The following is a 24,325-nucleotide window of genomic DNA, read 5'->3' on the forward strand; positions in this document are numbered from 1 at the left end:
AGGACCAGCCAATCCAGGGAGGAGTTTCAAAGAACCTTTATTTTACCATTCTTTCAGCGGTTATGTACAAGTACAACGGGACGGACGACCGGACCCCAGGGCCCTCCTGGACCCCTACAATATGACTTAGATGGTCAAGACAGGTCGCGTCCGACATCAACCCAATTAATTACACACATCCAGCCGCTCAGCCTCTACCCAGAAGCCCAGATAAAAACGTTTTAAATAATGAACAGCCTGGTTGTCTTGTACTGTGACTCCTGGCTTAATAGCATTTGAGAGTTATACTGTAAATAAACATCATTATGGCTAATGAGTAGTTAAAATCATTCATTATAAATACCAACTGGGTTAAATAATACTATTTTGCTATCCTTCCCCCTTCGAGCTGGGGGTCAGATTCTTTTTCTGGAAGTCATTTTCATGAACATATTTTAGTGTTTTTTGTAACCTCTTCAATTGTACCCAAATTCCCTTCTGTAAACAAAGCGAGGACATGCACCCCTGGAAGCAAGCTCTCCCCAACTCATTCTGGGGTTAAACCAATATTTTTTTAGTGTTTGCCCCCATCCAAGTTTTGCAAAACACCAGCCTCTTCTTCCTGTTCTAGACTCTAGGGCTAGATAGCCCAGAAGAGACTTCAGACATGTAGAAAGCCATCATGCTTTCCCGTGCCTCACTACACTCAACTGCCCGTCCCTGAACTTTCCTGAGATTAACACAGGAGCCTGCCTTTCACTTGTCTCATGTTTCTATTTCCCCCCACCCTACTGTAAATAAGATCTGCCCCGACATAAGAAAAAAGGTAACTGTTAAATTTACTTTTCCCTTTAAGAGTTTTATTTCCTTCTCTACAAGATTAGCAAAATATCTCACTACCTAAAATTTTTCCCTTAAATAGAAGAAAAACGGATGCAAAATTACAGTAGACACTGCTAAATAGGTGCTGGTGGTCTAATTAGCACACTCCCCCTTCCTTTCGCCTAAGTGCAGAGACCCAGAAGCTAGATATTCTTAAATGCATGAATGGGCTCCTCAGAAAACAGCAGTGCCAATTACTAAGTATTGCAGGGAAATGATTTTCTCCTTGAGAAAGGAAGAACAACAACATTCCTATCATGCTCTGGGTGCCATTTCAATACCACCTTGCTACGAGGCTTGGGGTAGGGTAGAGAAATTATATGAGAGTTAATTCTTGAAAACAACTTTCAGGGTTAATTTCTTTTAAAAACTGACAACACACAACCCAATAAAAATATCCACATTAACCCAGAAAAATACTCAACTTCAATTCAAGCAGAAAGAAAAAAGGCTGTATAGGAAGTTCAAGTTATACTCTTCAATGCACTAAAATGGAGAAAGGAATTTTATCCATATCAACTGAAAAGTTGTCTTCCTACTACTCATCCAATGTCTAAAGTGAAAATTTACGTTCTGGTCTTTGATTTGCTCCAAAAAATACTGTAATACAGGTATTGTCTTGACAATTCAGTGATGAGCTCCATACAGATTCATCAGATTAAAAGGTAAGCAAGGGCATCTATCTCACACCCCAATGACAGAATAAAGATCATCTCTGAGCAGCAAAGTTATTTAATACACATGGTCACTCCTCAATAGCGGTGGCTGTACCAGTCGTTGTTGTTGATGTGAAGGAGTTCTGTCACAACCCGCAGGATGTTGTAATTGTGTTTCTTCAACAGCCTCAGGTTCAGTTGCCTGTCACAGAATCCCATTTCAAAGAGATGGGCCATCAGGGCTGCTGTCTGATCTTCAGAAACTATTGGCTGTGTAGAGTCAAGAAAAGCAAAACATTCTCTATATAATTTACATGTTTATCTTGTAAATTATTCAAAATATTAGGCAGTTAGATGTAAGGGTACAGCACTCCTGTCCACCTGATAGTAACGGGTCATCTGAGGGGAAGACAAAGAAGGCTGTTTTGGATTAAGTATGGTTTGTACCTAAAACCTGGCAACTGATGAATTGTCCTTAGAACTATAAGAATGCTTTAGAGGGGACTTTCAGAAGCATTCTTTGGCCAGATGAAGAAAGCTGAAAACAAGCTCTGCAAATCCTATGAAGATAAAAGCACTCATGATGATGGAGCAAGTATAAGCAAGAGAAGAGACTGTTACTGAAAGTTAGCAATGGATATTCAGTCAGATATGCAAAGGAGCTGGACAAAAAAACTGCTTGGAAAATTATATCCTGGGAGACCTTCTTAGAATTTTTTTTTTTAAAGAATAAAAGTGATTCTGGGAAGAGGGAGCTGACATTCTCTTACCTTCCTCTTTGGGCCAAGCCTTTTGGCGGACACATAACCTACCTAAATCCTAACACCTGGAATACCCTAAGTCTTACCATTTACTTACTGTGTCGAGTATCAACATTTTTATGAAAATGGAGACAGAGAATACCTCCTATTTTGCAGGACTGTTGTGAGGATTAAGATGAGAGAATGTAGGTAATGTTCTGAGCACAGTCTGGCATTTCCCTCTACACCCAATTCTACTGTTCCTTTCTTCTCTCTTATTTCAGAATAAATTATCCATCCTTCTTTCCCCATGCACTTTGCTCTATAACTCATTACCTCTCGCCACCTCAGATATTTCTATTATCCTCTCTCACCGTGATTGTTAATCTCCTTTGCTACTGGCTCACCCATCTTTAAATGTCTCTTTCTGCCTTATGTATCCCTAGCTTTCACTCTTTTTTCCCTTTGTATCCAGCTATTTGAATCTGAGACATACTTGGACCCTCAAAGTCCTCTCCACCCATTCGCACTTCTCTGAAGCATCTGATGTTGTTGGCCATGTCCTCATTTAAAATTCCCTTCAATAAGCTCCAGCACAGAGCTCATTTGCCTCCAAGTTCTCAGTCTTCTTTGCAGGGCTTTGCTTCTTTCCATGCATGATCCTTAAAGGCTGCTTCTTCCTGGAAAATTCCATCCAGTCACATGGCTTCTGATATAGCCTGTACATAAGTGACTTTATCTCCATGCCAAATCTCTTGCATAATCCAGAAATACATATCCAGCTGCACTCTAGATAACTTTACCTAGATGTGCCTCAAATTCAACACTATCCCAAACTGATCTAATTTTCTTCTCCTCCTGCCCAAACATATCCTTCTTCCTGAATATCTTAATGAATGCTACTATTGTTTGCCTAAGCCAGAAACTTGGGATTTATCCTTGACTTCCTTCTGGCCATTTAATTATGGTTTCCAAGTTCTGCCATTTCTCTCTCTTTATTTTTCTCTCCTACCCTTTTTTTCCACCTACACATGGATTCTCAAGTGGATTTCTTTATCAGGTCCACCAGCCTTCTACGAACAAATCTGATGTTAATTATTCCCCTAAAACTCTTCAATGGCTCCTCCCACTAGCTGTAAAATAAAATCCAAACCACTTAACAGCATTCTGCTGTTCAGATCTTTCCTTGCTCTTCTCAGCCCAAATTCATCTTTCAGACTCACATTTCCAAGTCTATTTACTGGCTACTCTCTGTCTACAATGCCCTTTCCATCCCTTTTTCCTGGCAAACACTTATTTTGTCCTTAAGAACTTAGTTCAGGTATCATCTACCAGGAAGTCTTTCCTGGCCCCACCCAGGGGCCCACACCAGGCTAGGGTGTTTCATCTGTCAAAAATACGGGCACGGGATCTTACACTCTACACTATACATGTCTGTTTACCGGGCTTGTTTCACACTTGTCTATAGGCAAGGACTAGTGTCTTACTCATCTGGCAGTGCTGGCACCTGGATAGCTCCCCACACATAGCAGGTCCTCAACAAACATTAGGTCTTTTTCCTTTCCTCCCTTAAGAAACTTGGCCAAAGTCATACAGCTAGAAAGTGGTGCAGTCATGTGTTAATGAAAACCTAAACCTAAAGTTTATACTTTCTATTATGCCAAGCTACTTTCAAAGCCAGAGAGATGCCATCATTTTCACTGATGACTTGGATTTGGTTCAGGAAAACGATACACTGACCTGTGCAGTGACTGGTGGCCCAGCAAACAAGGCCTTGTATGCAGAGGCAGCGACAGACAAAGCCCCCTTCACCAGTCCTCCAGCAATGCTGCTCCCATGGTGGTGGTGTCTGTGGAGGAAAACCAAATTACCTCCCTAAAGAAACACAAACCATTATCTTCCTACAAGATAATCTAGGCTCTAATCCTTGAAAGAAAATGAGATTTCCTTGAGAAAAAAACTAGATGTAAAAAGAGAATGTAACTGTTTTCATCAGTTTTATAGCTACAAATCTTGGTTGATGTAGGGCCTGGCTTACTGCTGCAAGATATGGGCACTGCAAAAAACACACCACTCTGGTTCCCATGCCAAATTTCAGTCCCAGCTGAAAATTAATGTGGTCAAGGGCACAGTGGGGTGCTGGTAGTCTCTCTGCTCAATTATCATCTCAGAGGAAATACCTCCCAAAGGAAATATGATTTACTGGACACTGTAGGGAGGAGCCCACCTTGACAATGCTCATGAGATGACTGGGAACAGAGAGGCACGTGTGTCTAAGTAACTAAGATGCACAGCGGGCTTGACCTTCCTGCCTTCTCCTCTGGTACTAAGGGTGAGCTGAATTTGAGAGCACTCCTTTCTGATCTGGAATGTGAACACTCTTAAACATCAACTTTAGCCCCGTGTTCAGTGTCGCTCACAAGTTCTAGGAGAAATAAGAACAAGAAGGAATGACGGCTCTCCTCTGCTCTCTGGAATGGCACATGCTCTGAGAGGCTTCTTTAAGCAGAAGCAACACTAGGATATCCACCTGCTTCTGAGGAAGAGGCTACACAAGGTCCAATTACCTTGAGTGGTCATAGCTCTTCTGTCTGCTGTTTACAAGTCCTGATGAGCCTCTGGGCTCTAAAAGCAAAAGAGCTGTTGGTTAGATACAGCATCCACAAGTCTCTAGTGTTTCCTACCTCATGGCAAGGCTACTATTGAGGCAGGTGGCAATCTAATCAGTGTTTTATACAGTCTTTTTTATTAAATACTTGAAAAAAAATTTAGGTAGGTTAAATAAAACTGTTCAGAAGGCAATGCAAGGCGGCTTACTGAATCTGAAAAGTTAATTCTATAATCCTATCATACGGATTTATTACTTTTTTAGTACTTTTAGGTTTTAAGGAAGAGTGGAAAGTTACTTTGAGGGTCTACTCACAACTTCAAGGTGCTCGTCTCCTTATTTTGTAGATATGAAAATAGACCTGCACGTATTATAAACCTCACATAGTGAGGAAACGTGGCTGGAACCTAGACTGATCTGCCTCCAAAGCCTGTGTTCTTTCCACTACAACATAATGCCAACCTCCATGAGGTCTCATTTAATAAATATGAAGCCAGAGAATAGGAAAAAAAAGTATGAGAGAGAAGTACAGAAAAGGTGAAAGGGCAAGTTCCTAAAAATGTCCAAGGATCACAAAGAATGCCTGGGTTTCCATTAGAAAGGAGCATAGGAAAAGAGAGAAAGCTCAGGCTGGTCATTACCTCCTCTGATCTGATCAGGGATTGAAGAAACTTCTCGTATGGTAACTGGTAAATCCATTCCTGGGGAGCCATGACGCTGTGCACAAGGAGGGCTCCTTCAGAAAGACACAATATTCAAAGTAAGTTGAAAAGGCACCTCTGATAACAGTGAGGAGACAGTAAACAGCACGGCAGTGCCAAATTCTTTACAGAGGCTTCACACTTCTGATCCAGATCACGTCTGAAATTAGGGATCAGGTGAGAAGGGCTCTTTTTCCTTTTGGTTTCCCTCTTCAGCCAGTTAAGCTAGAAAAACTGGCTTCAGTCTAGTCACTTCTCCCCCATATCAAGTGGTGCTGATAAAGGGAAATGTCTAGTTCCCTAGGAGAATGGTTTATAGTCAAGGTTCAACCATTTTCCATACTGAGAGCAGTGACACATAGCCAGTAGAGAATTAAAAATAACTTCTATCTGGTTTTATAGCATGCTTTTTCCATATCAGATTAAACTTCCTAATTATACTTTGTTTGAATTATATGAGAATGAGTTTCTGCTGCCTTTGCCCATGAGTCCAGGGAAGGTCCAGGGACGTTTGTGTTTAAAAACTGGCTCTCAACAATCAAACCATAAGTAGATAGATGATATTTAGATAATCAGAGTTAACTAAAACAAGCATTTCTTTTGAATCCAGAATCCACAAATACTGGGAAGTACAACTTTTATTCATCTAAATTCAGACTTTACTATGGGAAATAGTCTTTCCATGCTGACAAAAAACAGGTTTTGAGATCAAGGTGACTCCTCTTTATTCCACCTCTGAAGAACAGCCCAGCCAAGGGGGATGTGGATGGTACCTGGGCAGCTGTGGTGGAGGCCCCACCACTTCTGGGGTTAGGGGCACTGTGTCCAGAGTCTGTGAAGTCATGAGGATATCGTTGATGCTGTGCCCCTGAGGCTGGTTCTCCCCTCCAGGGGGTCTCTCCCCAGCCTCGACTGGTTCCTGCCCAGCCTCAACCCCAGGCTCGCCTTCAGCCCCTCGCTCCAGGCCTTGCTGCGAAAGTGCGGAGCTGTACATGGAGTCCCCCAGGGGGCGGCTGGTGTCAAAGCACTCAGGCAGGATGATGATGTAATCCTCTGAGGAAGCAGAGGACTGACTCTGAACTTCATCTTTGAGTTCATCCTCCTCATCCTCCTCCTCAACAGCTTCTTCTTCAGCGATATGGACAATCTCTGCCCTCTCATCTCCAAGTGGTCCCTCTTCAGGCAAGGCACATTTCACTAAAGGATGAAAGCAACCAATTTTAATGTATCAGCAGAAAACAGTCCCTTATCTGGTAAAACTGTGGGTTGTAAGCTACAATTATTATTATTATTTGTTTATTTATTCATTTTTTAGGTGAGGCAACCCTTGGTTGACCTCACAGACTGCAAGGACCTTGTCAGCTTACAATCCCCTATTATTTATTCATTTATTTATTTTTTACACCTAAAGCACCTGGTCTTCCTAGGTGGTCTCCCATCCACGTACTAACCAGGCCCAACACTGTGAGCTACAATTATGAAAGCCAGAGGAGAAGAATGAACAAGAGGCAAGGGCTGCTACTAGAACCACAGTTATGGCCATATTCTAATTCTGAAGCCTGTGCGACGCTGGATAGAACTGAAACTCACAAAAACAAGGTAGGCAGAAACATCCTGGCTCCTGAGAAGCACGATGAATCTTAAAATGAGGAGGCCCCATCCCTTTTTCTCTTCATGTGACAGTTAATAAACTGAGACAGTGGTCAAAGCAAAACTGATATACCATGGGAGCTTACAGTACTATGAAAAAGAAAATGTTACATGGCAAGTTTTGTAGGACTGTATGCCTACTTTCTTCTTTTTTGCAAATTGAGTAGACATTCTAGGAAATTGGCAAAACATAGATGAGGAGGAAAAAAGTATCTATAATCCTAAGATAACTACTGTGAACATTTTGGTGTTAAGTCCTTTTTTGTTGTACATTTGTACACAAGTGTATATGGGGAAAATATATATGTGTGTATTTCAAATAAGAGAGATCATGTTTAAAATCATATTTAAAGGTATAGGTAAAACTTCATAACAGCACAAGAGATCTCCAACATTATTTCGATGCACTAGAATTTGAATTTTTGGATAGTTCTTGAAATACACAGTATTGGTTCTACCTATCTGGTACCTAGGTAGAACGATATCCAAGGTAGAATCTGAAATTTCTGTTACAAAAGAATTTGTTACAGCAGAATTTAACCTTGAGAAACTCAGTTTGGTACTCCTGCTTCTGCGCACTATTGTTGATTGTTGCCTTTGGATAAAGGAGACAATTCGGCTGTCAATGGGGGTCTCTGCTAAGGAGCTCTGTCATCTTACAGGAAGAATCCTTACTGCAGAATCTAGGCAGCACAACTGGTTGCTGTTCCTCTGTGGCTTGCAGCTGTAATTCTACCCCTGACAAAGTGCAGAAATGAGTAATGATGGCTGTTTTGCTCTTCATGTTATAATTAAAATAGCCAGGTATAGTATGTAGTCTAAAGAAATAACTATGATCCAAATTCTAAAAAAGACCACCGACCTCCATTCTCAGTGAAGAATAGCACTTCTACCTACTCAGGTCTGAGAATCACAACTCAGGCACTGTGCTGTTGGGCAGGGGATTTCAGGGACACTCACTGTGCAGGGAATTCTGTCTGCAGGGTGGGTTGTGGTCAGGGGCAGCATCCAAGGTAAGGGATCGGATTACAGTCTCACACACGAACTGGGTCCCACTCAGGTCATCTTCTACCTCCTCCACTGAAGCAACATTCTCAATTTTCCTCTTTACTGACACTGTGGAATCTGAAAGACACGAACCTTATCTATACTTGGTGTTTAAAGTGTTGAGGAGCTTTCTCTAGTCACATACCCGTTCTCACACTATGCCATGGAGTAGCTGCTATCTGTGTTATGAGACTTCAAAAAAATGTGTTACAGAAAACCCATTTCACATAACAAGGTAAGGTTAGTAGGGGGGTATGTGTAAAAACGGGGTGTGGTATGGAAGGAGAGGATGCAAATACTTTATAAATATTTAACCCCTTACCAGGAAGTGTTTTAAATCCCGCCCCTTCGCTCTCTTCCTGTATCTGCCCCAAGCCTGGTTTCTCTATTAAGGGACTGTCATGTGGCAGAGGAGACATGCAGGGAGTCATATCTGGAGAATGAAGACAGAAAAACCATCAACCAAGAAAAAACATCACATCATCAACAGGCAGGGTCCAGAAACAGCAGCTCCCAGGCTTCTTGCCTCCTACAGGGCTAAAATAAAGCTAGGTATGCTTCAAGATCTGTTATAAACAATTTCTCCAGACTACTAGGTGTGCAAGTATCTCAGATCAATCAGTGTAACAAAGATCATAAACAGTGTTTAGCCTGGAAGGTCATGGCTAAGACACAGAACCATGAATGTGAAGGAACAAAGGGACATAAACATCTAGAGAAAAATGGAGAAGGGGGTTCCTTTACAGTGGGGAGGTCTTATACAAACTTATATTGTTGCCTGACAGACAACAGAGAAAAGAAGGAAAATGGACCCATGGGTGTTGTTTTGAGAGAAATTGTGGGAGAAATCCTTGCCATCTATTTCCTCAGAAGAAAATACTAACACTCTAGGCTGCAGTACTTTTGTGCTTATAAATAAAATACACAAGGTGGACTGAGCGACATTCTTACCTACGGGGGTGTTGTGGGGCACTCTTTCCAACTCTTGAACAATGTTTATATCCAACAGTTCAAAGGACAGCAGATCCTGGGGAAAAAAGAGGGCAATGTTAGTCTACCTGCGGTACACACTGGAGCCATGTTTTGTCTTGGTGGGACTTGCAGGTCTTTGAGCTCCACACCAGCCTAGATTCAACTCTGTTCAAATACATGCTTCACCTCAGTCAAGTGAGAACAGGAAGAGTTAAATGTGAACTAGCCATTCAAATAACCAAATGGCAGGAAAAAGAAAATGCAGTGGGGGTGAAGGTGAACCAGTTGGCAGAAATGAAGAGACAACTAAAGGGAAAATGTGGCAAAGCATATGAATGAGTTTTCAATTCAAAGAGGAATCATTTAGTTTAGAAACTTGTTTCCACAGATCTCCTTGCTATTCAATGCATCTGAATGAATCAAAGTGGGCTTATCTCCAAGCTTCTGGGCATCATCTATAACTATACCACTTTCTTTTCAACAAGATAAAGGACTCTTTCCCCAATGCTTTCTGTCCATTGTCCCTCAAAGTGCTCAATCCTCCACCTGGGCAGTCAAAAGGTCTACAGATGGGATGTAGAGCTCCCTCTCGCTGGCAATATTTTTGGTCTTCTGTGGGATGCAGGTTTCCGTCTCTTCTGTCTGCTCAGTCACTGCACCAAGCTGAATTTCTTCTTTGGCCAGAAGAAAAGCTTCCTATAGAGACAAATGATTGGGACAAATTTTAGGCCCTTAACAGAAATCAAAAAGGCAAGCAGATGGTTGCTTCCCTAAAAACAAAACATTGCACCTCTATGTGTTTTAAAACTTTTTGTTTTGATATAATTTTAGACTTATAGAAAAGTTGCAAAAATAGTAGAGTTGTTATTATCCCCTTCACCTAACTTTTCATAATGACAACTTAGATTAACCATTAATAGTCAAAACCAGGACTGTAACATTGGGTAAGTAAATTTAAATAGTAAACACTCTAAAAAAAAAGTACCTGACTATAGGAAGGTGCCTGAAAAACAGCACACCAAGTAACAACCAGGGCAAGACTTCACTAGTACTTAAGGCACACACACGAGGGGTACTCAGGAGGGATGAATGTTATGGAGCAAAGCCATTAGGTCCAGTAGTTCCACAGGCCAGCCAGGTGACCCTGCTTTCCCCAGAGAAGCAGAGACTGGCCACGCATCATGACAAAGAGATACAAAAGCACTGAGGGATGCCTGCACCAGATCCTAAGGACATGAAAACAAAGCCCCTGAGGACAAGTCCAATATAAGCATATGTGTGTTTTAGGGGGAGGGAAAGAAGCTAGCCTTTCCAATTTCTGAAAGATCAACCAGCTGTGAGTGGGCTCTTTTAGTTCTGGTCACCCTTCCAATGCTCACCTCTTGCTGGCAGGTGAGATCACCAGTTTTGCTTAAGCTGATCATGCCCTTTTTGATGTTATCAGAGCTGTCTGTGGAGGGGAAAGGGTCCACTATGATACTGCACCAGACCCGAGGCCCAAACTGCTGGCCTTTGTGAGAAAGACGCCAATGGGACGTGTATGTTCCCTCCAAGGCTGGGGCGATGAACTCCACAGACACAGTTCCCACATGGCCAGCCTTCAGGCAGGGAACCAAAACATCCTTCTTTTCTGTAGAAGCCAAAGTCAGGTTTCCCCACATGAACTTGAGCTGAAAAGTGACAAGAGAAAAAAAGCTTGTCAGCTGAACGCAGTCACTTTGAATCACTTCATCTTCACACTTTTGTGGGAAAAATACCTTTGTGTCTGTACTCCACTTTACATTTCCTGTATTTTTCATCCTCCAGTGTTTGATAAACTTGGTTCCTGGCTGAAGGTGAGTCCCATCAGGCAAATTCTCATCCACAAATGCTGCACTGAGGGTTGGCATAACTGGGGCACAGGGTTGCAAAGGGAGCCTGAACAGAAATTCAGATAGTCACTTGCTGTTGGGTGTGATGGCTTTTGAATATCCAACACTGACTGTGGTTCAAGAGGTTAAGACTCTTGAAGATGTACTACTAATAAAACTTTTTTTAAAAAACAGAGAACAGAGCTGACTTCTGACCTAAAAAGCTATGGTGAGGATAACTAAAACGGTCTATAAATAAAACAAGTAGAATCAGGCTCTTAAAATATTTGTTCCTTTTCTATCAAATCCGGACTGCCTCCAGTAAAGAGAGGTCATACCAGTCAGTTCTGAACCTTACTGGTTTCTACCTTTCTGAAGAAGACAAAGCAAGTGTCAAAAAAAAACCCCTACCAAACCACCCTTAAGAATGCTAGGAGAAGAAAATGAGAAATTTTAAGCATTTGGGTGTTGGGGGCTGCCAATATCTAAGAGAGGTGCTGGCTGAAGGTCCTGTCTTAGAGGGCTGGACCTTAAGTCTTGGCTCCCACCATGGCCCTGGGCTTACATCAGGGTATTAGAATGCAGCAAGCTCTCGGGTCGGCCCAAAGGAGACTTGGGGCTCTGAAGTCCATGGATCGAATTCCACAGATGAATCTTCCTGTGGAGTTTAAGCTGCTTTTTAAGTTCCTTGACCTCTGCTTTACGTTGTTTCTTTTCAGCTCGCAACCTTTGCTTTTCTGCTTTAAGAAAGTTCTTGTCAACCTGTTTCTGGAGCCTGTGAGATAACAAATGAGTCTTAAAAACAAAGTTCACAAATTAATTTTGAAACTATTTTGAGCCACTTGTACTCTCCAGTGTCAGCTTCTAGTTTAGTTTCTTAACCTCCTTCTATAGTTCTCATTTCCATTTCATTAGCTTTGAATAACTGTCCTCATCATGGCACATCAACTAGAAATGAGCAGGAACTAAGAAGACTATTTGTAGTTCTGTAATTCACTGCGTGCCACCAGAACCAAGAAGCGGATCAGAGAACAAGCATCCCATGTACACATGGTTTACCTGGCTTGTTCCAGAGCAGCAGGAAGACGAGGAGCAGAAAGCCTTGAGTGAGAGAATGGTTCAGAGGAACCCACAACAGGTCTCCGCAATTTCAGCAGGACGTGGTTGGAGTCGTGGGCATATGGCCTTGATTCACAATCTTCACAGATATTGTAGGATGGACACTGGCTATGGGGAAAAGAATGGTACAGTAGGAAGTACCTGAGGTAGGGAGATATGAGACCAGACCTGCATATCTGCTCTACTAACAGCTAGGTGGTAATCTGAGCACACCACCCGACCATATCATGTCTCAATTTTCCTCATTAATAAAATGAGGACAATAACACTTAACCTGTATCTATTTCAAAGGACAATATGAGAGAAGGCGAGATATCAAAGCATTTGGAACAACAGGGAGATAATTTTTGGTGATCTAGTTTTGCTTTGGGGAATATAATTTTGTCTGGCTCTGTTAATTCAAAAGTACGCCTGAACACAACAATCTGAACAGTTACCTTTCAAACAGTTATTTTGTTGAGGGTGAAGAATAGTTTGTTCCCAAAGCAGAGCTATTATATCTGATGCTCAGAGGTAGAGTAAACCCAATTTCCCTTTACCTACCCCAAACGCCAGGAAGGCTTGCTCTAAGGTCTACTAATAGCTGTTCATTCCCAAGTTACTGCTTACCTGCACTGGTAGCGTACACCAAAGATCCTCCTTTGGCAGCTGCTGCAAGCAATATGCCAGTTGAACTGGTTTTCTGGCAAAAACAGTGTTTCCTCTGAAACTGGCATTGAGACTTCTGAGGGACAGGAACCCAGGGATGGGTTCTGGAGGACAAGCTTCTCATGTAATTTCTGTTCAAGCTTCTCGACTGTTTCTTTAACCACTTGCTCTCTAAACTAAAATGTAGAGCAGAAGATGGGGGAAAAATCCTTCAGTTCCAATATTGGAAAAGGCATGAAGATATCAAATAGACCTGAAACGTTGATATCTCTGATATAAGAACATAATAAAATAGCTAATAACTACTGCACGAAGTAACAGAAACATAGCAAAAGAAGGTCTTCCTTCCACAGCTAAACTAGTTCAAAAAAAACAACAAGAAATCCTTTTGATGAGTTAATTTCCACCTTCCTCTTTCTCAAGCATAGAGATTTGTCCCTTTCCCTTACATCCTTAGAATTAAACTTTTTCTGGTACATCATTTAAAAAGTTAGGAGCTTTCTTGACTGGAACTGCTGTAGTTTGGAGATTATTAGCTACTAGAGGAAGAAGCCATCTGGGCTATTTCTTCCACATTCCACACACTGCTGCTAAAATCCAAGCCAGAGAAAACACTCACTGTCTCCAGGTAGCTTGTGAACCAGTCTGGGGGCTTGTCTTGAGGCTGATCTAAGTCACATGGAGCAAGTGGAAACTGCTGCAAAGAAAACACAATCTAAGATCTTGGAAGTTACCTTTATTTCTACTTAAAATAATTTTCCTGAAATATATTATTTTGAGGTTTCTTTTGTCAAACATAAATATGTGGTCCAAAAAAAATAACAATAATATAAAGGAGTACAAAAGGAAAATAAAATCTGTGTGTCATCCTATTTGCTCCTCTCCAGGAGTGCTACTGTTACCCATTTCAAAAAGTCAGACAGAGATGGTCATTACAAACTCTTAAGTTTTGATGAAGGGCTCGAATCTTACACCAGAAACAATGAGACATAAGGTTAGAAAAATTGTAGAGACAGGAATGGTCCCTTCGTACCTCTGCTGCAGGCTCCTCAGGGGTCTTCATGTCTGATCCCAAGACTCTCACCAGTGAAGAATAATGTGCAAGTGGCTTCTTCCCTGCCCTCGTGACTGGTTGTTTTTCTGCTACAACTGGGGGTGCAGCTTCATCAACTACACAATAGCCTTCATGGACTTGCATTTGCAGTTGGTTTCCCTGCTTAACTGCCATCTGAGAGCATATGTTATGAAATAAAAACGTATCATGTGAGTCTCATTTCCCAAATGAAAATTCAAAGAGGTGTGATGAATTATGCTGGAAAATGTTTGTTTTATTAAATCAAATAACATATACCATGTTAACACTCAGCATCCTGTTTCTTTGCCAAGAATGTTAACTAGGAATGGTTTTGCTGTTACACGAAAGTAGGTTTTTAGTGCAGTACTTTACCAGGTGAGATGTTTTCATTAACTGGATTACTACTTTTCTGTTTGTTTTTACGTAGGACTCCATTTATGGATCTAATCTCAACTTTTCGAAAAGTCAATCTCAGACTACCATAACCCAAGAAAGAAAGCTATATCATATAATTATTTTCCCGTGAAAGTCTTTAGGAAAGCATGTTTAACCATAGTATTTTGGAAAGCATTTCCAAAATAGTATTTTGGAAAGTATTTGGTCACTTATTTTGAAGAGCATCTTCTTCATTCTATTTTAAAACCTTTACTTCAAGGAGCCTTTGAGATTTCATGAAGGTATTCCAGTGTCCAAGAGATTAGGAGTCAAGTCCACAAAGTTCTAGCTCTCCCCACTTGTCATCCAGTGACAAGAACTATTCTTTTATCTACTTTACATTTCTTAACATTCCACTTTAAAATAGCATTCCATGGCCAATACGTTTGAAAGATACTACGTAATCAGAGATCAGCAAACTTTTTAAAGGGCCACATAAATTTTAGGCTTGCAGGCCATACAGTTTCCGTCATAACTACTCAACTCTGCTAATGCAGCACAAAGGTAGCCACAGACAATACAACAGGCATGGCTGTGTTCCAATAAAATTTTATTTATAAAAATATATGGCCAGCCACTGGCTATAGTTTGCCAATCCCTATTCTAGACCATAAATCAAGAAGCTTTTAGTAAAATGTGTGGTAGAGTCTGTGGAAAAAATTGCTCAAGAAATGACTATAATGAAATGTTTCAAAATATAAACAAACATGGGATCTTAAGTAGTAAATTGTGTGTGTGTGTGTCTTGCTTCCTGGGGTAACACAGGCTTATATAAACTCTGGACTCCTGAGGTCCAAGATTTCTGACTGAATAGATAAAATAGTGACTGTGGAAAAGGTGAAAGAGTTTTGAAGATCTTAGAAGACTTTTTCAAACTATTATAGCTTCTGAGAGTAAGGAAAGAAAAAAGCCAGGAAGAGTTGGACAAGAGTGAAGGGGTATGGGGGAATAGCATAAGCAAAGAGGAAAATGGAAGACCACATGAAATTGGGGCAGAGGGAAATTATGAAGCATGCGAAATTAACAGATACGGGTATCTCAACTAAGAGAATCCAGGGAAGGGCCTGAATATCCAAAACCAAGAGACTAGCTGGTAATTAAGGATTTCTGAGTAAAAACCAAGAAGACATTGGCCAAATTACTGAAACAACTGGCACCAAAAATAGCATTCTGATCAGAAACCAAAAAGGGTAAATCTAGCTCCCGACTAAAAATTCTTGCCTCTCCCTCTCTAAACCAAAAATGATTATGGAAAATAGCTTAGTCTTGGACTAGAAGTTTATAAAGGATAGTCAAACTTTAAAGAATAAAGAATATCTTTAATTACAAAAGTGGTAATGAATGGACAGCTTACACACCTTAAAGAAGTGACTTCAAGGAATGCTCAATTCATCACTAACAAACAAGAGATTGTAACTGGATGCTTTATACCTTAAATTCTCCCACATTATACTGAAACATTCTATAAAGAACAAGGTGAAGGAAGGAGATGAAAAATGTCAACCACAAAGCATTGTTCCAGAGTTCTTTGTATTTTTAAATGCTAGGGCAGTGGCACCAAGACCAGCAATGAGAGAGAACAGTAAATAAAAAGAACCTTTATGTAAGGAGTTGCCTTTTGCTGAGTGGTATGCCCTATTCATCAGTTTCTCTAAAAATAGGTTTTTCTGTGTTTATATTCGTTAGTTTCTCTCTCATGTAATGGAATTCAGGTTCAAGTTTCAGTCAATAAATAATTTAAAAATTATTTGGGAAAAAAAAAAAAGAAGCAATAACCATTACCTTAAGTGCTTCTTCATACTCTCCTAAAAGGACAAAAAATACATACTGTGATATTTCTTCGCCAGCCCAAAGATTCTGTTAAGTAAAACCAATCCTTACTTTTAAGAATTCTTAGTTTACAATCCTTTATTTTTTTATTTTTTATTTTATTACCATGAACCGTGGCTCCACTGGGGCACGAACCCAGGACCTTTATGCATGTAAAGCAGATGAGCTAACCGCTACACTATGGAACCACATCCGTTCACAATCCTTATACATGTACAGCTACTAACTTTTTGCTGACAAACTCCTTTCTCATCCCACTGCAAACAGAAGATACTTGCAGGTTTGTTCTCCCCTTAAATCTCTCTCTCTGTGCCACTGGAGCCTTCCAGTTATAAAACTTCCACCCAGCTCACTCACACTAGGCTTAGAGAAGCTCAGGACTCAAGGGAGTTAATACTATCATTTCAGCTGGTTTAAAAAAGCTTTTGGGAGCCATCCTAGGAACCTAAACTTCAAATTTAACAGTGTTCCTGTGGGAAAATGTACTCCAACCTCTAACAACCAACTATCTTATAAATAAGCTCCTGGAATACCACTTGTTTATAAATTAGCACTAACATATATACCAGATCAGAAACAAATGCAACATACCAGGAGAACAAGTTATGTGTGTTGAACTGGGAGGCATGTTTTCAGATTACCATGTTAAATATAAGAGAACCTCCCACCAGAGCTGTCCTTAGACTTCACTCCAAGGCACTGACCTACGTACAAAAAACTGCTATAAAAATCTGCTACTTTTATTTTATAACGCTGATGGATGAGTAAATGCAATATCAATTTACTATACACAAAATCCCACTCTAAAATGAATATTGCAACAAGATTGTGTAAATGGAAAAGCATACGTTCAGGATTAGATTAAGGCTTTTAACGCACCTTGACTGTTGATGGATACCTGTAAAAAGAAAAAAGCAATAGTGAATTATAAATCTATCATCAAACGAACATTTCTGTCACTAGGACAAGCCTCACAGGACAGATATAAAATCTCAGGTAAGTGTTCAGCTTTTCCAATATTATGAACTAACTGACTAATGATAACATAATTTTATTGCTTAACTACTGTATCCTCCTTTATTTCATGTACATTATGCAGCAACATAACATAGTGGTTAGGAGCCTGGGCTCCGGAGCAAACTTTTGTGCCTTTTGGCAAGTTATTTAACCTCTCTGTGCCTTAGTTTCCTGATGGGTAAATAAATGAGAACAATGTACCAAATACATAGTATTGTTGTTAGACTGACACACTGTAACCACTTGATAAAGGTTTGTTATTATTATTTTATTATAAACTAAATGGTACCTTGTGATATATTTGAACTTAAGGTCACTATATAGTTTTAAAAGTTCTCTCCCACATTTTCTTCTTCAATGTTGCTTCCCTATTTCCCAACTCCATCTCAGATGTCCCAAGTCAGCTTAGAACATGCAATCAAACATATTTAAACCACTACACAAATGAGATAAACACTATTCTGAACTTTTAAAGCCCTACACCAGTCTTGAGAAATAAGATCCCTATTCCATATACCTGGCCAAGGGTACCATCATATACTTTACCTCTTCATTTTCCTCATCCAGATATTTTATTTGAATAGTGTACAGGTCAAATGAAACTTTTACCTGCAAATGAAATGTATACACTATATGATCAAGATATCAAAAGGGTAGTTTGTGACATAAATCTAGAAGTTATAAAGAACAGGCATATTTCATTATATAAAAATTAAACATTCTATGTGATAAAAAAAAACAAAACAAAAAAACCACACATAAAGGCAAAAGACAAACAATAGACTGGGGAAAATATGTGCAACTCATAACAGACAAAGGGTTAATATCTACAATACAAAAAGAGCATCTACAAAACTGTTAATCATAAGATTATGCCTAACAAATATATGAAAAGATGTTCAACCCAATGGTAGTCAGAAAAATGCAAGTTAAAACAATGATATGTCATCTCGACAGAATGGCAAAAAAAAAAAAAAAAGAAAGCCATTAACATCCAATGCTGTCAAAACTTTAGGGCGCTGTCATGTATTTCTTTAAGGTGCTATAATTCTTCTGCAAAGCGCCTGGTAGTATTCACTAAAATTTAAAATCACGTCTTGTGACCCATTAATCTCACTTTGGAAAACTTTATCCTATAGAAGAGCACATAAGTTATATATACAAACAGCTATCCCCTGCAGTTCATTTTATAGTGGTTAAAAAAAACCCAAAAACCTTTTGACCTTGAGTCACTATCACTCTTCCCATTATGTAAATTATGAAACCCAAAGTTCAAAGCATTCGCCAGACTTTAATAGTCTTAGTTAAATCAGTGACAGAGTCAAAGGTCCCTCCCAACTAGAACTCCTTGATCTAAAAGAATGTAACTTAACTTATATGAGCTACTCCAGACACTTCAATGCTCAGACACTTTTCAGGAAAACTGAAATGTTCTTTCCTATAATATTTCATAACAATGATTATACTTCTATACATAAATGAAATTCAAATTTGTCGTAATTGTAACTTTTGAATTATCTACCAGGCAAAATAAATTTAAAAAATTAATTTAAAAAGTACAATTAGGAAAAAAAAACCTTTTGACCTTGAGGGCATTATGCGAAGTGAAGTCAGACAGAGAAACACAAATATTATATGATTTCACTTTATTATATGTGGACTCAAAAAAAAAAACCCAAACAACAAACTCAGAGATACAGTGAATACACTGGTGGTTACCAGAAGAGGTGGGAGGTAGGTGAAATAGGTGAAGGTGGTTAAAAGGTACAAATTTCTGGTTATAAAATATATAAGTCCTGGGGATGTAATAAACAGCATGGTGACTATGGTTAATAATACTGTATCATATATGCGAAAGTTGGTAAGAGAGTAGATCTCATAAGTTCTCAATAGAAAAACTGTATAGTGATGAAAGTTAACTAGACTTATTGCGGTAATCATTTCACAATATATAAATATAGAAACATTATGTCGTGTACCTGAAACTAATATGTCAATTATACCTCAATTAAAAAAACTGGAAACAATCTTGCAATAAGAAATAACCACTTTGGTACAATACCAATAATACTGTGGACAATCTATAACTTTAAAAATAATGAGCTTGGATCCTTACCTATTCATTCAGAACTATGTATATAATATACTGTTGGGTAAGAAAAGCAAGCTGCAGAATGTTTATAGCATAATCCTAATACAATATCTATATGAACATGGGAAATGTATCTAAGTACATACAAGACTGTTAACACCGATTACCCCAGAGAGGTGGAAATAGTGGATGGGAGGCAGCGGGGAGTGGAGGGATATTAACTTTTTCTTTATAGGTGTTTGGATTTGTTTCACTTATAATGGGCATGTATGACACTTTTATAATTTAAAATCTACAAAAAAGAAAACAGGTAAGCTTTCAGCTCATTTAACTACTAGGAAAAAAGGTAACTGTTTGATTTTCAGATCATTTGACAAACAAGATCTAACTTTCTAGATAACCGTCAGTCTAGGATGGTATAAAGTAGTATTTGCTGGAAGACAGAAGACCAGATCAAACCATCTTTTGTAGTCTCTCTACCATTTCTTTTCCTTTTTAGTTACCAAAACACATAACCAGATAAAAGGTTTTTACTAACCAGGTATAAATAAGTTTTTACCAAAGGGTTTTGTTAGACAAAGAGTGATACATGAAGTAAAACATTTATGACTACAGATCGAACAAGAGTACAAAGGGCAAACCAAGAAGAAAAATAAAGATGAATTTCTGTCTAAACACCTGTAGGGTTGTTTTTTTGGGGGGGGGGGGGTTGCAACTAATTTTTATGCAGCTCAAGATTGAGTGAAAACATCCCACTGTACTTAATGCAATGTTCCTGTAAAACTTTTTTTGGGGGGGGGGGGTTGCGCTCAACTTATTCAACCTCTGACTTAGCAATAAAAACAATCAATCAGTTCTTGCAAAACACAAGTTATATCCTTGATGAGTCACAAACCACAGTCACATATTAGCTCTCAGGCAAGAGGACATTCTTCTGGGGCCTCGTTAGGGTGGGGCCCATATACTAATTCATTCCTCAGACTATTTCTAAAATTAATGTTTTCTAAGTCCTATTTCACTTAAAAACAAAACAAAACAAAACAAAAACCCTTACTTTCCTTTCTAAACTCTTCAAAAGGAATTTATTTGTTCCCTTTATTGAGGCACATCTCCTATATGAATACTGAACCCTTGTCAAAAATAATTTTCCAAAAGGTTAATATGACAGGCTTTGCAGCTATGAAACAACACTGCTAAAAATAGCTACCTTTAGGGAAAAAGATCTATGTTTAAAAGATGGAGAAACAAAACAAAATTAACACTCACCATAGCTTCGACATCAGCCCATGTTGTGTTTTCTGGGTCGGAAACCAGAAAGCTTTGAGTTTCATTTTTAAAAGTCACATTTAGAGTAACCTGTGGTTCCATACTGTGAGGCTAGAGCCCAGAGGATGAGAGAGAGAGAAAACACATTAGAAAGGGTTTGGACTAGGCTAGGAGGACACAGCAGTGAATAAGGCAACATCTCTGCTCTTCTCAATCTAGTGGGTGGTTTAAAACAAATCTCACAGTTAAATGTTTGTTAAGAAAATGTAAATTTTGGTCAAGCCCACAGAAACCATCTAACATTCCTTAAATCCTTTAGGATTTTCTAGAACTTTATAATGATTGGTTACCTAAACAGATACCTACTATCTGCTAGTAGCAGGATACCAGATAAATCAGATTAGGTCTCTACCCTCGGGGAATTTACATTCTTATAACTTCAAAGCAACATTCTACATTTTCTGAGAAAAGCAACCTTTTTCCAAATTGAGCAACTCAGGTTTTCTATAAGATCAATTTTAACAATTTAGAGGCCAAAACACTAGCCAAGAAACTACAGAGGTAGCATTCAACATCCTTCATTCAAGTTCATCTGTTTTGTAGTCTACTTTTTTTCTTGTATGGAGAATTTTAAACATGTATAAAAGTGGAGAGTAATGAACACATTACTCTCACTTCATCTATACCCCTACATACCTCCCAACTCCCCCATGTGGAGAGACTGTAGTCAACTGTTGTAAACAAACTATAGCAATCTAATTTTAAAAAAGATGATTATGGGAAAATTTAAACCTATACAAAAGAGACTATTATTTATTAAATCTCACTGGATCCATCAGCTATCTTCCATAATTAGCATCAACTCAGAACTAATCTTGTTAACAGCAATATCCTTTCCTACTGGATTATTTTGACAGACAGCCATCATTTCATCCATAAGACAATTGAGTATGTACCTTAAAAGATAAGAATTTAAAAAAACAATCACGATACTACTATGATGCCTAAGAAGTTAACAACTCTTTAACTGAACGTCTATTTTTAACTAAGGGTTTTGTTTACTGATGAGTTGTTAGAGGTTGGTTTGGTTTTATGACTATGAAAAAATAGTTTAAATCTAAATATAAGTTGTAATGAAAAATGTCAGCTTTTAAACATATTGACAAATTTTTAATAAGCATCTATAAAGATCAGATTCTGATCTAAGCACAGGAGTAGATGAACAAGATTAAGTCCCAGGGGTTTATAGTGTAATGGGGAAGAAAGCACTGGGTTGAAAGAGCTGAGTACAACACATCCCTGCCACATTACTAGCCATATAACTGAGCAAGACATTTAACCCCTGAGCTTTAGTTTCTTAATCTGTAAAATAGGTCTAATATCTCTGCTTTCACTACCTAACAATGTTATCATAAGGAACAAATAAAAATGTGTGCAAGTTCTTCAAAAATGTTACTTAAATATAAAATTATAATAAATCAGTCTTTGGGACCTAAAGTAGTGGTTTTCCACAGTATAATGCGCTACCCTGTGAAACAACACAACAGATACTGTCATTAAAAAAGAACTTGAAAATCTGAGGATTAACTATCTTTTTTAAAATTCAAAAAACAATTATCCCCCAAATTTTCCCATTCTTTATCTGCATCTAAAGCCAAGTTCATCGCCAAATGATACTGGTTTCTAGCACCAATCCTGACATCTAGTATTCATTCATATGGAATGCAATTTTGGGGGTCCTTAAAACTTGGACAGAATTCCTGTCAACTCCCTAGAATCTTAGACAAAAAAAATCCAAGAAATTAAATGACTATTTGTCTGCCCAAAGTGGGTCTGAAACAGTCTCACTTTTCAACTTCGGAAACACTTCCACACTTTTGAGAGTCCAGAGGAAACTAATCTTTCTCCCTTTTTCTCAAATTACACAATTGGAAATTTAGATACTTTGGAGCTCATCCAGCTGGTAGGCTGATGAGGAGAAAACAGGAAGTGGGAGAGGCTAACTTAGCTAAATAATAGCCAGATCTTCATAAAGAACGGCTGCTCCGTTTGGCTTATATATGAAAATTCTTTTAGCAAGAGCATTAATCTTGAACTTGTGGAAACACCAAAGCTATGGTTAGGCCCATCTGTCCCTGTAAGTTTGAATCCAGTAAAGTCAGGAAGCTGGGGCCTAGGCCTTCAGCTTTCAAAACTGGCATTATTTTAAGTTCATGCCACTGACTCACTTTTGCTTGGCACTAGTCAGCTTTTCCTCTATTCGGTTAAGGATATCAAAAATTCCTTTAATGACGCTGACCCGAGAATCTGAGCTTTAGACTACTGAGTCCGCCAGAGGCCTGTGTAAGATGTTCTGGGCGTTAAAATGTGTGACTAGAAAACTAAGTGCTTGACTAAAAGTCAAAACGATGCCTTTGTAATACCAGAGGTCCCTGACCAAGGAGACTTTGATGAGGTTCTCAAAAAACGGAGGGGGATGGCGTGAGGAGACTGAGCGGGTAGTGTCATTTTTTTTTCCCCTTGCGGACTTCATACTAGTCATCCAGTTATCGTTTCCTAGCAATCTTATGTCCCTCAAACACTGTCACCGTTCCTTAAGGACTTTGTTTTCTTTGCCTAGGCCCTTTTTGTGCCAGGGAGTCTCGGCCTTCCATCTGGAGAAGCGGGCGTTCCGAGCCACCGATCCCCCATCCCTACGGCAGTATCTGCCCCCTCGGCCCCTAGAACATGAACGGCTCTCCCATCCGATCACTGAAAAGATCGGCTGCCCCTAGACATGGAAAAAGTCGCCCCTCTTTACAGGGTTGCTCCCTTGAGCTTCCCCAAATCCTCTCTGTGCGATATGACCTCACCCCTAGGTAACCGCAGCAGCTTCCTTACCAGCTTCTCGCCCCCGGGGGGCGCCTGCCAGAGGCCAGTGCGGAGACCGGTCGCTACCAGATCATCTGCTTTCCCGGCAGGGTGAATCTAACATGGCGGATAGAGACAGGGCCTAGTCCCCTGTTTCTCTGAGTTTCCGACAAGATGATTGGCTCTTACCAGTTGTTCCTCATAACTACCACCCTATTGATTGGTCGAAGATGCGCTAGCGGAGGCGGGACAAGAGCAGCCTGAACCTCACAACAATAACAAACATTGGGGCCGAGGGGCGGAACTACGAGTGCGCAGCCGTGGGTCGGGGCCCATTTCCCCTTCCCAGTTAATTCGGCGCCCACTGCGTTCCCTTAGTTCACTGACCTTAAAGGACTACTTACCCGAGACTCGCGGGGCTGGCTGGGAATTGGAGTCTTCCTAGGACTTGTAGGTTCTTTAGCTTATTCTCCGCTCTCAAGATACGAAAACATAACACTCCAATCCATGTCTGTTGACGTGCATAAGCGTACGGAGCTTTTTAGATTATCAACTAGGTGGCCGTGAGAATCGTGCCCACTTCCAGTGTCGGAAGTTCCTCTCCATAAGACTACAGTTTCCAAGGAACACAGTGACGAAGGCCTTTTGATCCGCAATGCATGCTGGAAATCGTAGTTTTTTTTGCCCACAATCCTTTTATTTACCCAAACTGGAGACTTCCATTGCGGCGGAAAGTATGAGGGAACGGGGCCTCTTCTGGCGAGTGTTGTAGACACTATCTTTCGCTCATATTCGGGCCTCAAGTATTCCGACTTGGGTACAGGAACCACTGTGACGTAATAAGACGCCCTTGGAAGCGTGGAGGTGAAGAGGCGGGCGCCTAATAGAAAACTCAGAATTCTGTCTCT

General features: G+C 39.7%; 1 protein-coding gene across 6 annotated transcripts; it reads right to left on the minus strand.

Annotated features, from left to right (window-relative positions):
- Positions 1 to 20: 20 nt before the first annotated feature.
- NBR1 (NBR1, autophagy cargo receptor) lies at positions 21 to 24,288 on the minus strand. 6 transcript variants are annotated; one of them, XM_023523925.1, is made up of 21 exons: positions 23,822 to 24,288; positions 20,568 to 20,678; positions 17,756 to 17,818; positions 17,072 to 17,090; positions 16,145 to 16,167; positions 13,886 to 14,080; positions 13,472 to 13,549; positions 12,814 to 13,028; positions 12,145 to 12,312; positions 11,651 to 11,860; positions 10,993 to 11,152; positions 10,615 to 10,905; positions 9,782 to 9,931; positions 9,215 to 9,290; positions 8,586 to 8,696; positions 8,177 to 8,341; positions 6,340 to 6,763; positions 5,507 to 5,601; positions 4,825 to 4,882; positions 3,998 to 4,106; positions 21 to 1,787 (listed from the first exon to the last, which is right to left on the minus strand). In XM_023523925.1, the coding sequence occupies exons 2-21, from the start codon at positions 20,667 to 20,669 to the stop codon at positions 1,614 to 1,616; spliced, it is 2,886 nt and encodes a 961-aa protein (XP_023379693.1). In that variant the 5' UTR covers positions 20,670 to 20,678; positions 23,822 to 24,288; the 3' UTR covers positions 21 to 1,613. The 6 variants fall into 6 exon arrangements, with proteins under 6 accessions (XP_023379693.1, XP_011379455.1, XP_011379454.1 ...); XM_011381153.2 differs by lacking the exon at positions 23,822 to 24,288 and adding an exon at positions 23,448 to 23,594 and having other exon boundaries at positions 13,472 to 13,546; XM_011381152.2 differs by lacking the exon at positions 23,822 to 24,288 and adding an exon at positions 23,448 to 23,594.
- Between the last annotated feature and the right edge of the window lie 37 nt (positions 24,289 to 24,325).

The sequence above is a fragment of the Pteropus vampyrus genome, unplaced genomic scaffold (genome assembly GCF_000151845.1).
Source record: "Pteropus vampyrus isolate Shadow unplaced genomic scaffold, Pvam_2.0 Scaffold432, whole genome shotgun sequence".
NCBI lineage: Eukaryota > Metazoa > Chordata > Mammalia > Chiroptera > Pteropodidae > Pteropus > Pteropus vampyrus.

What these genes read in the sequence shown, in the direction of transcription:
- NBR1 (XM_023523925.1), bottom strand. Translation starts at nt 20,669, where the DNA reads ATGGAACCACAGGTTACTCTAAATGTGACTTTTAAAAATGAAACTCAA. An exon ending in GCCCCACAACACCCCCGTAG is followed by an intron (nt 8,697 to 9,214) that starts GTAAGAATGTCG and finishes TTCATTCTCCAG; the next exon opens with ATATGACTCCCTGCATGTCT. An exon ending in CAGACAGAATTCCCTGCACA is followed by an intron (nt 6,764 to 8,176) that starts GTGAGTGTCCCT and finishes TTCATCCTTTAG; the next exon opens with TGAAATGTGCCTTGCCTGAA.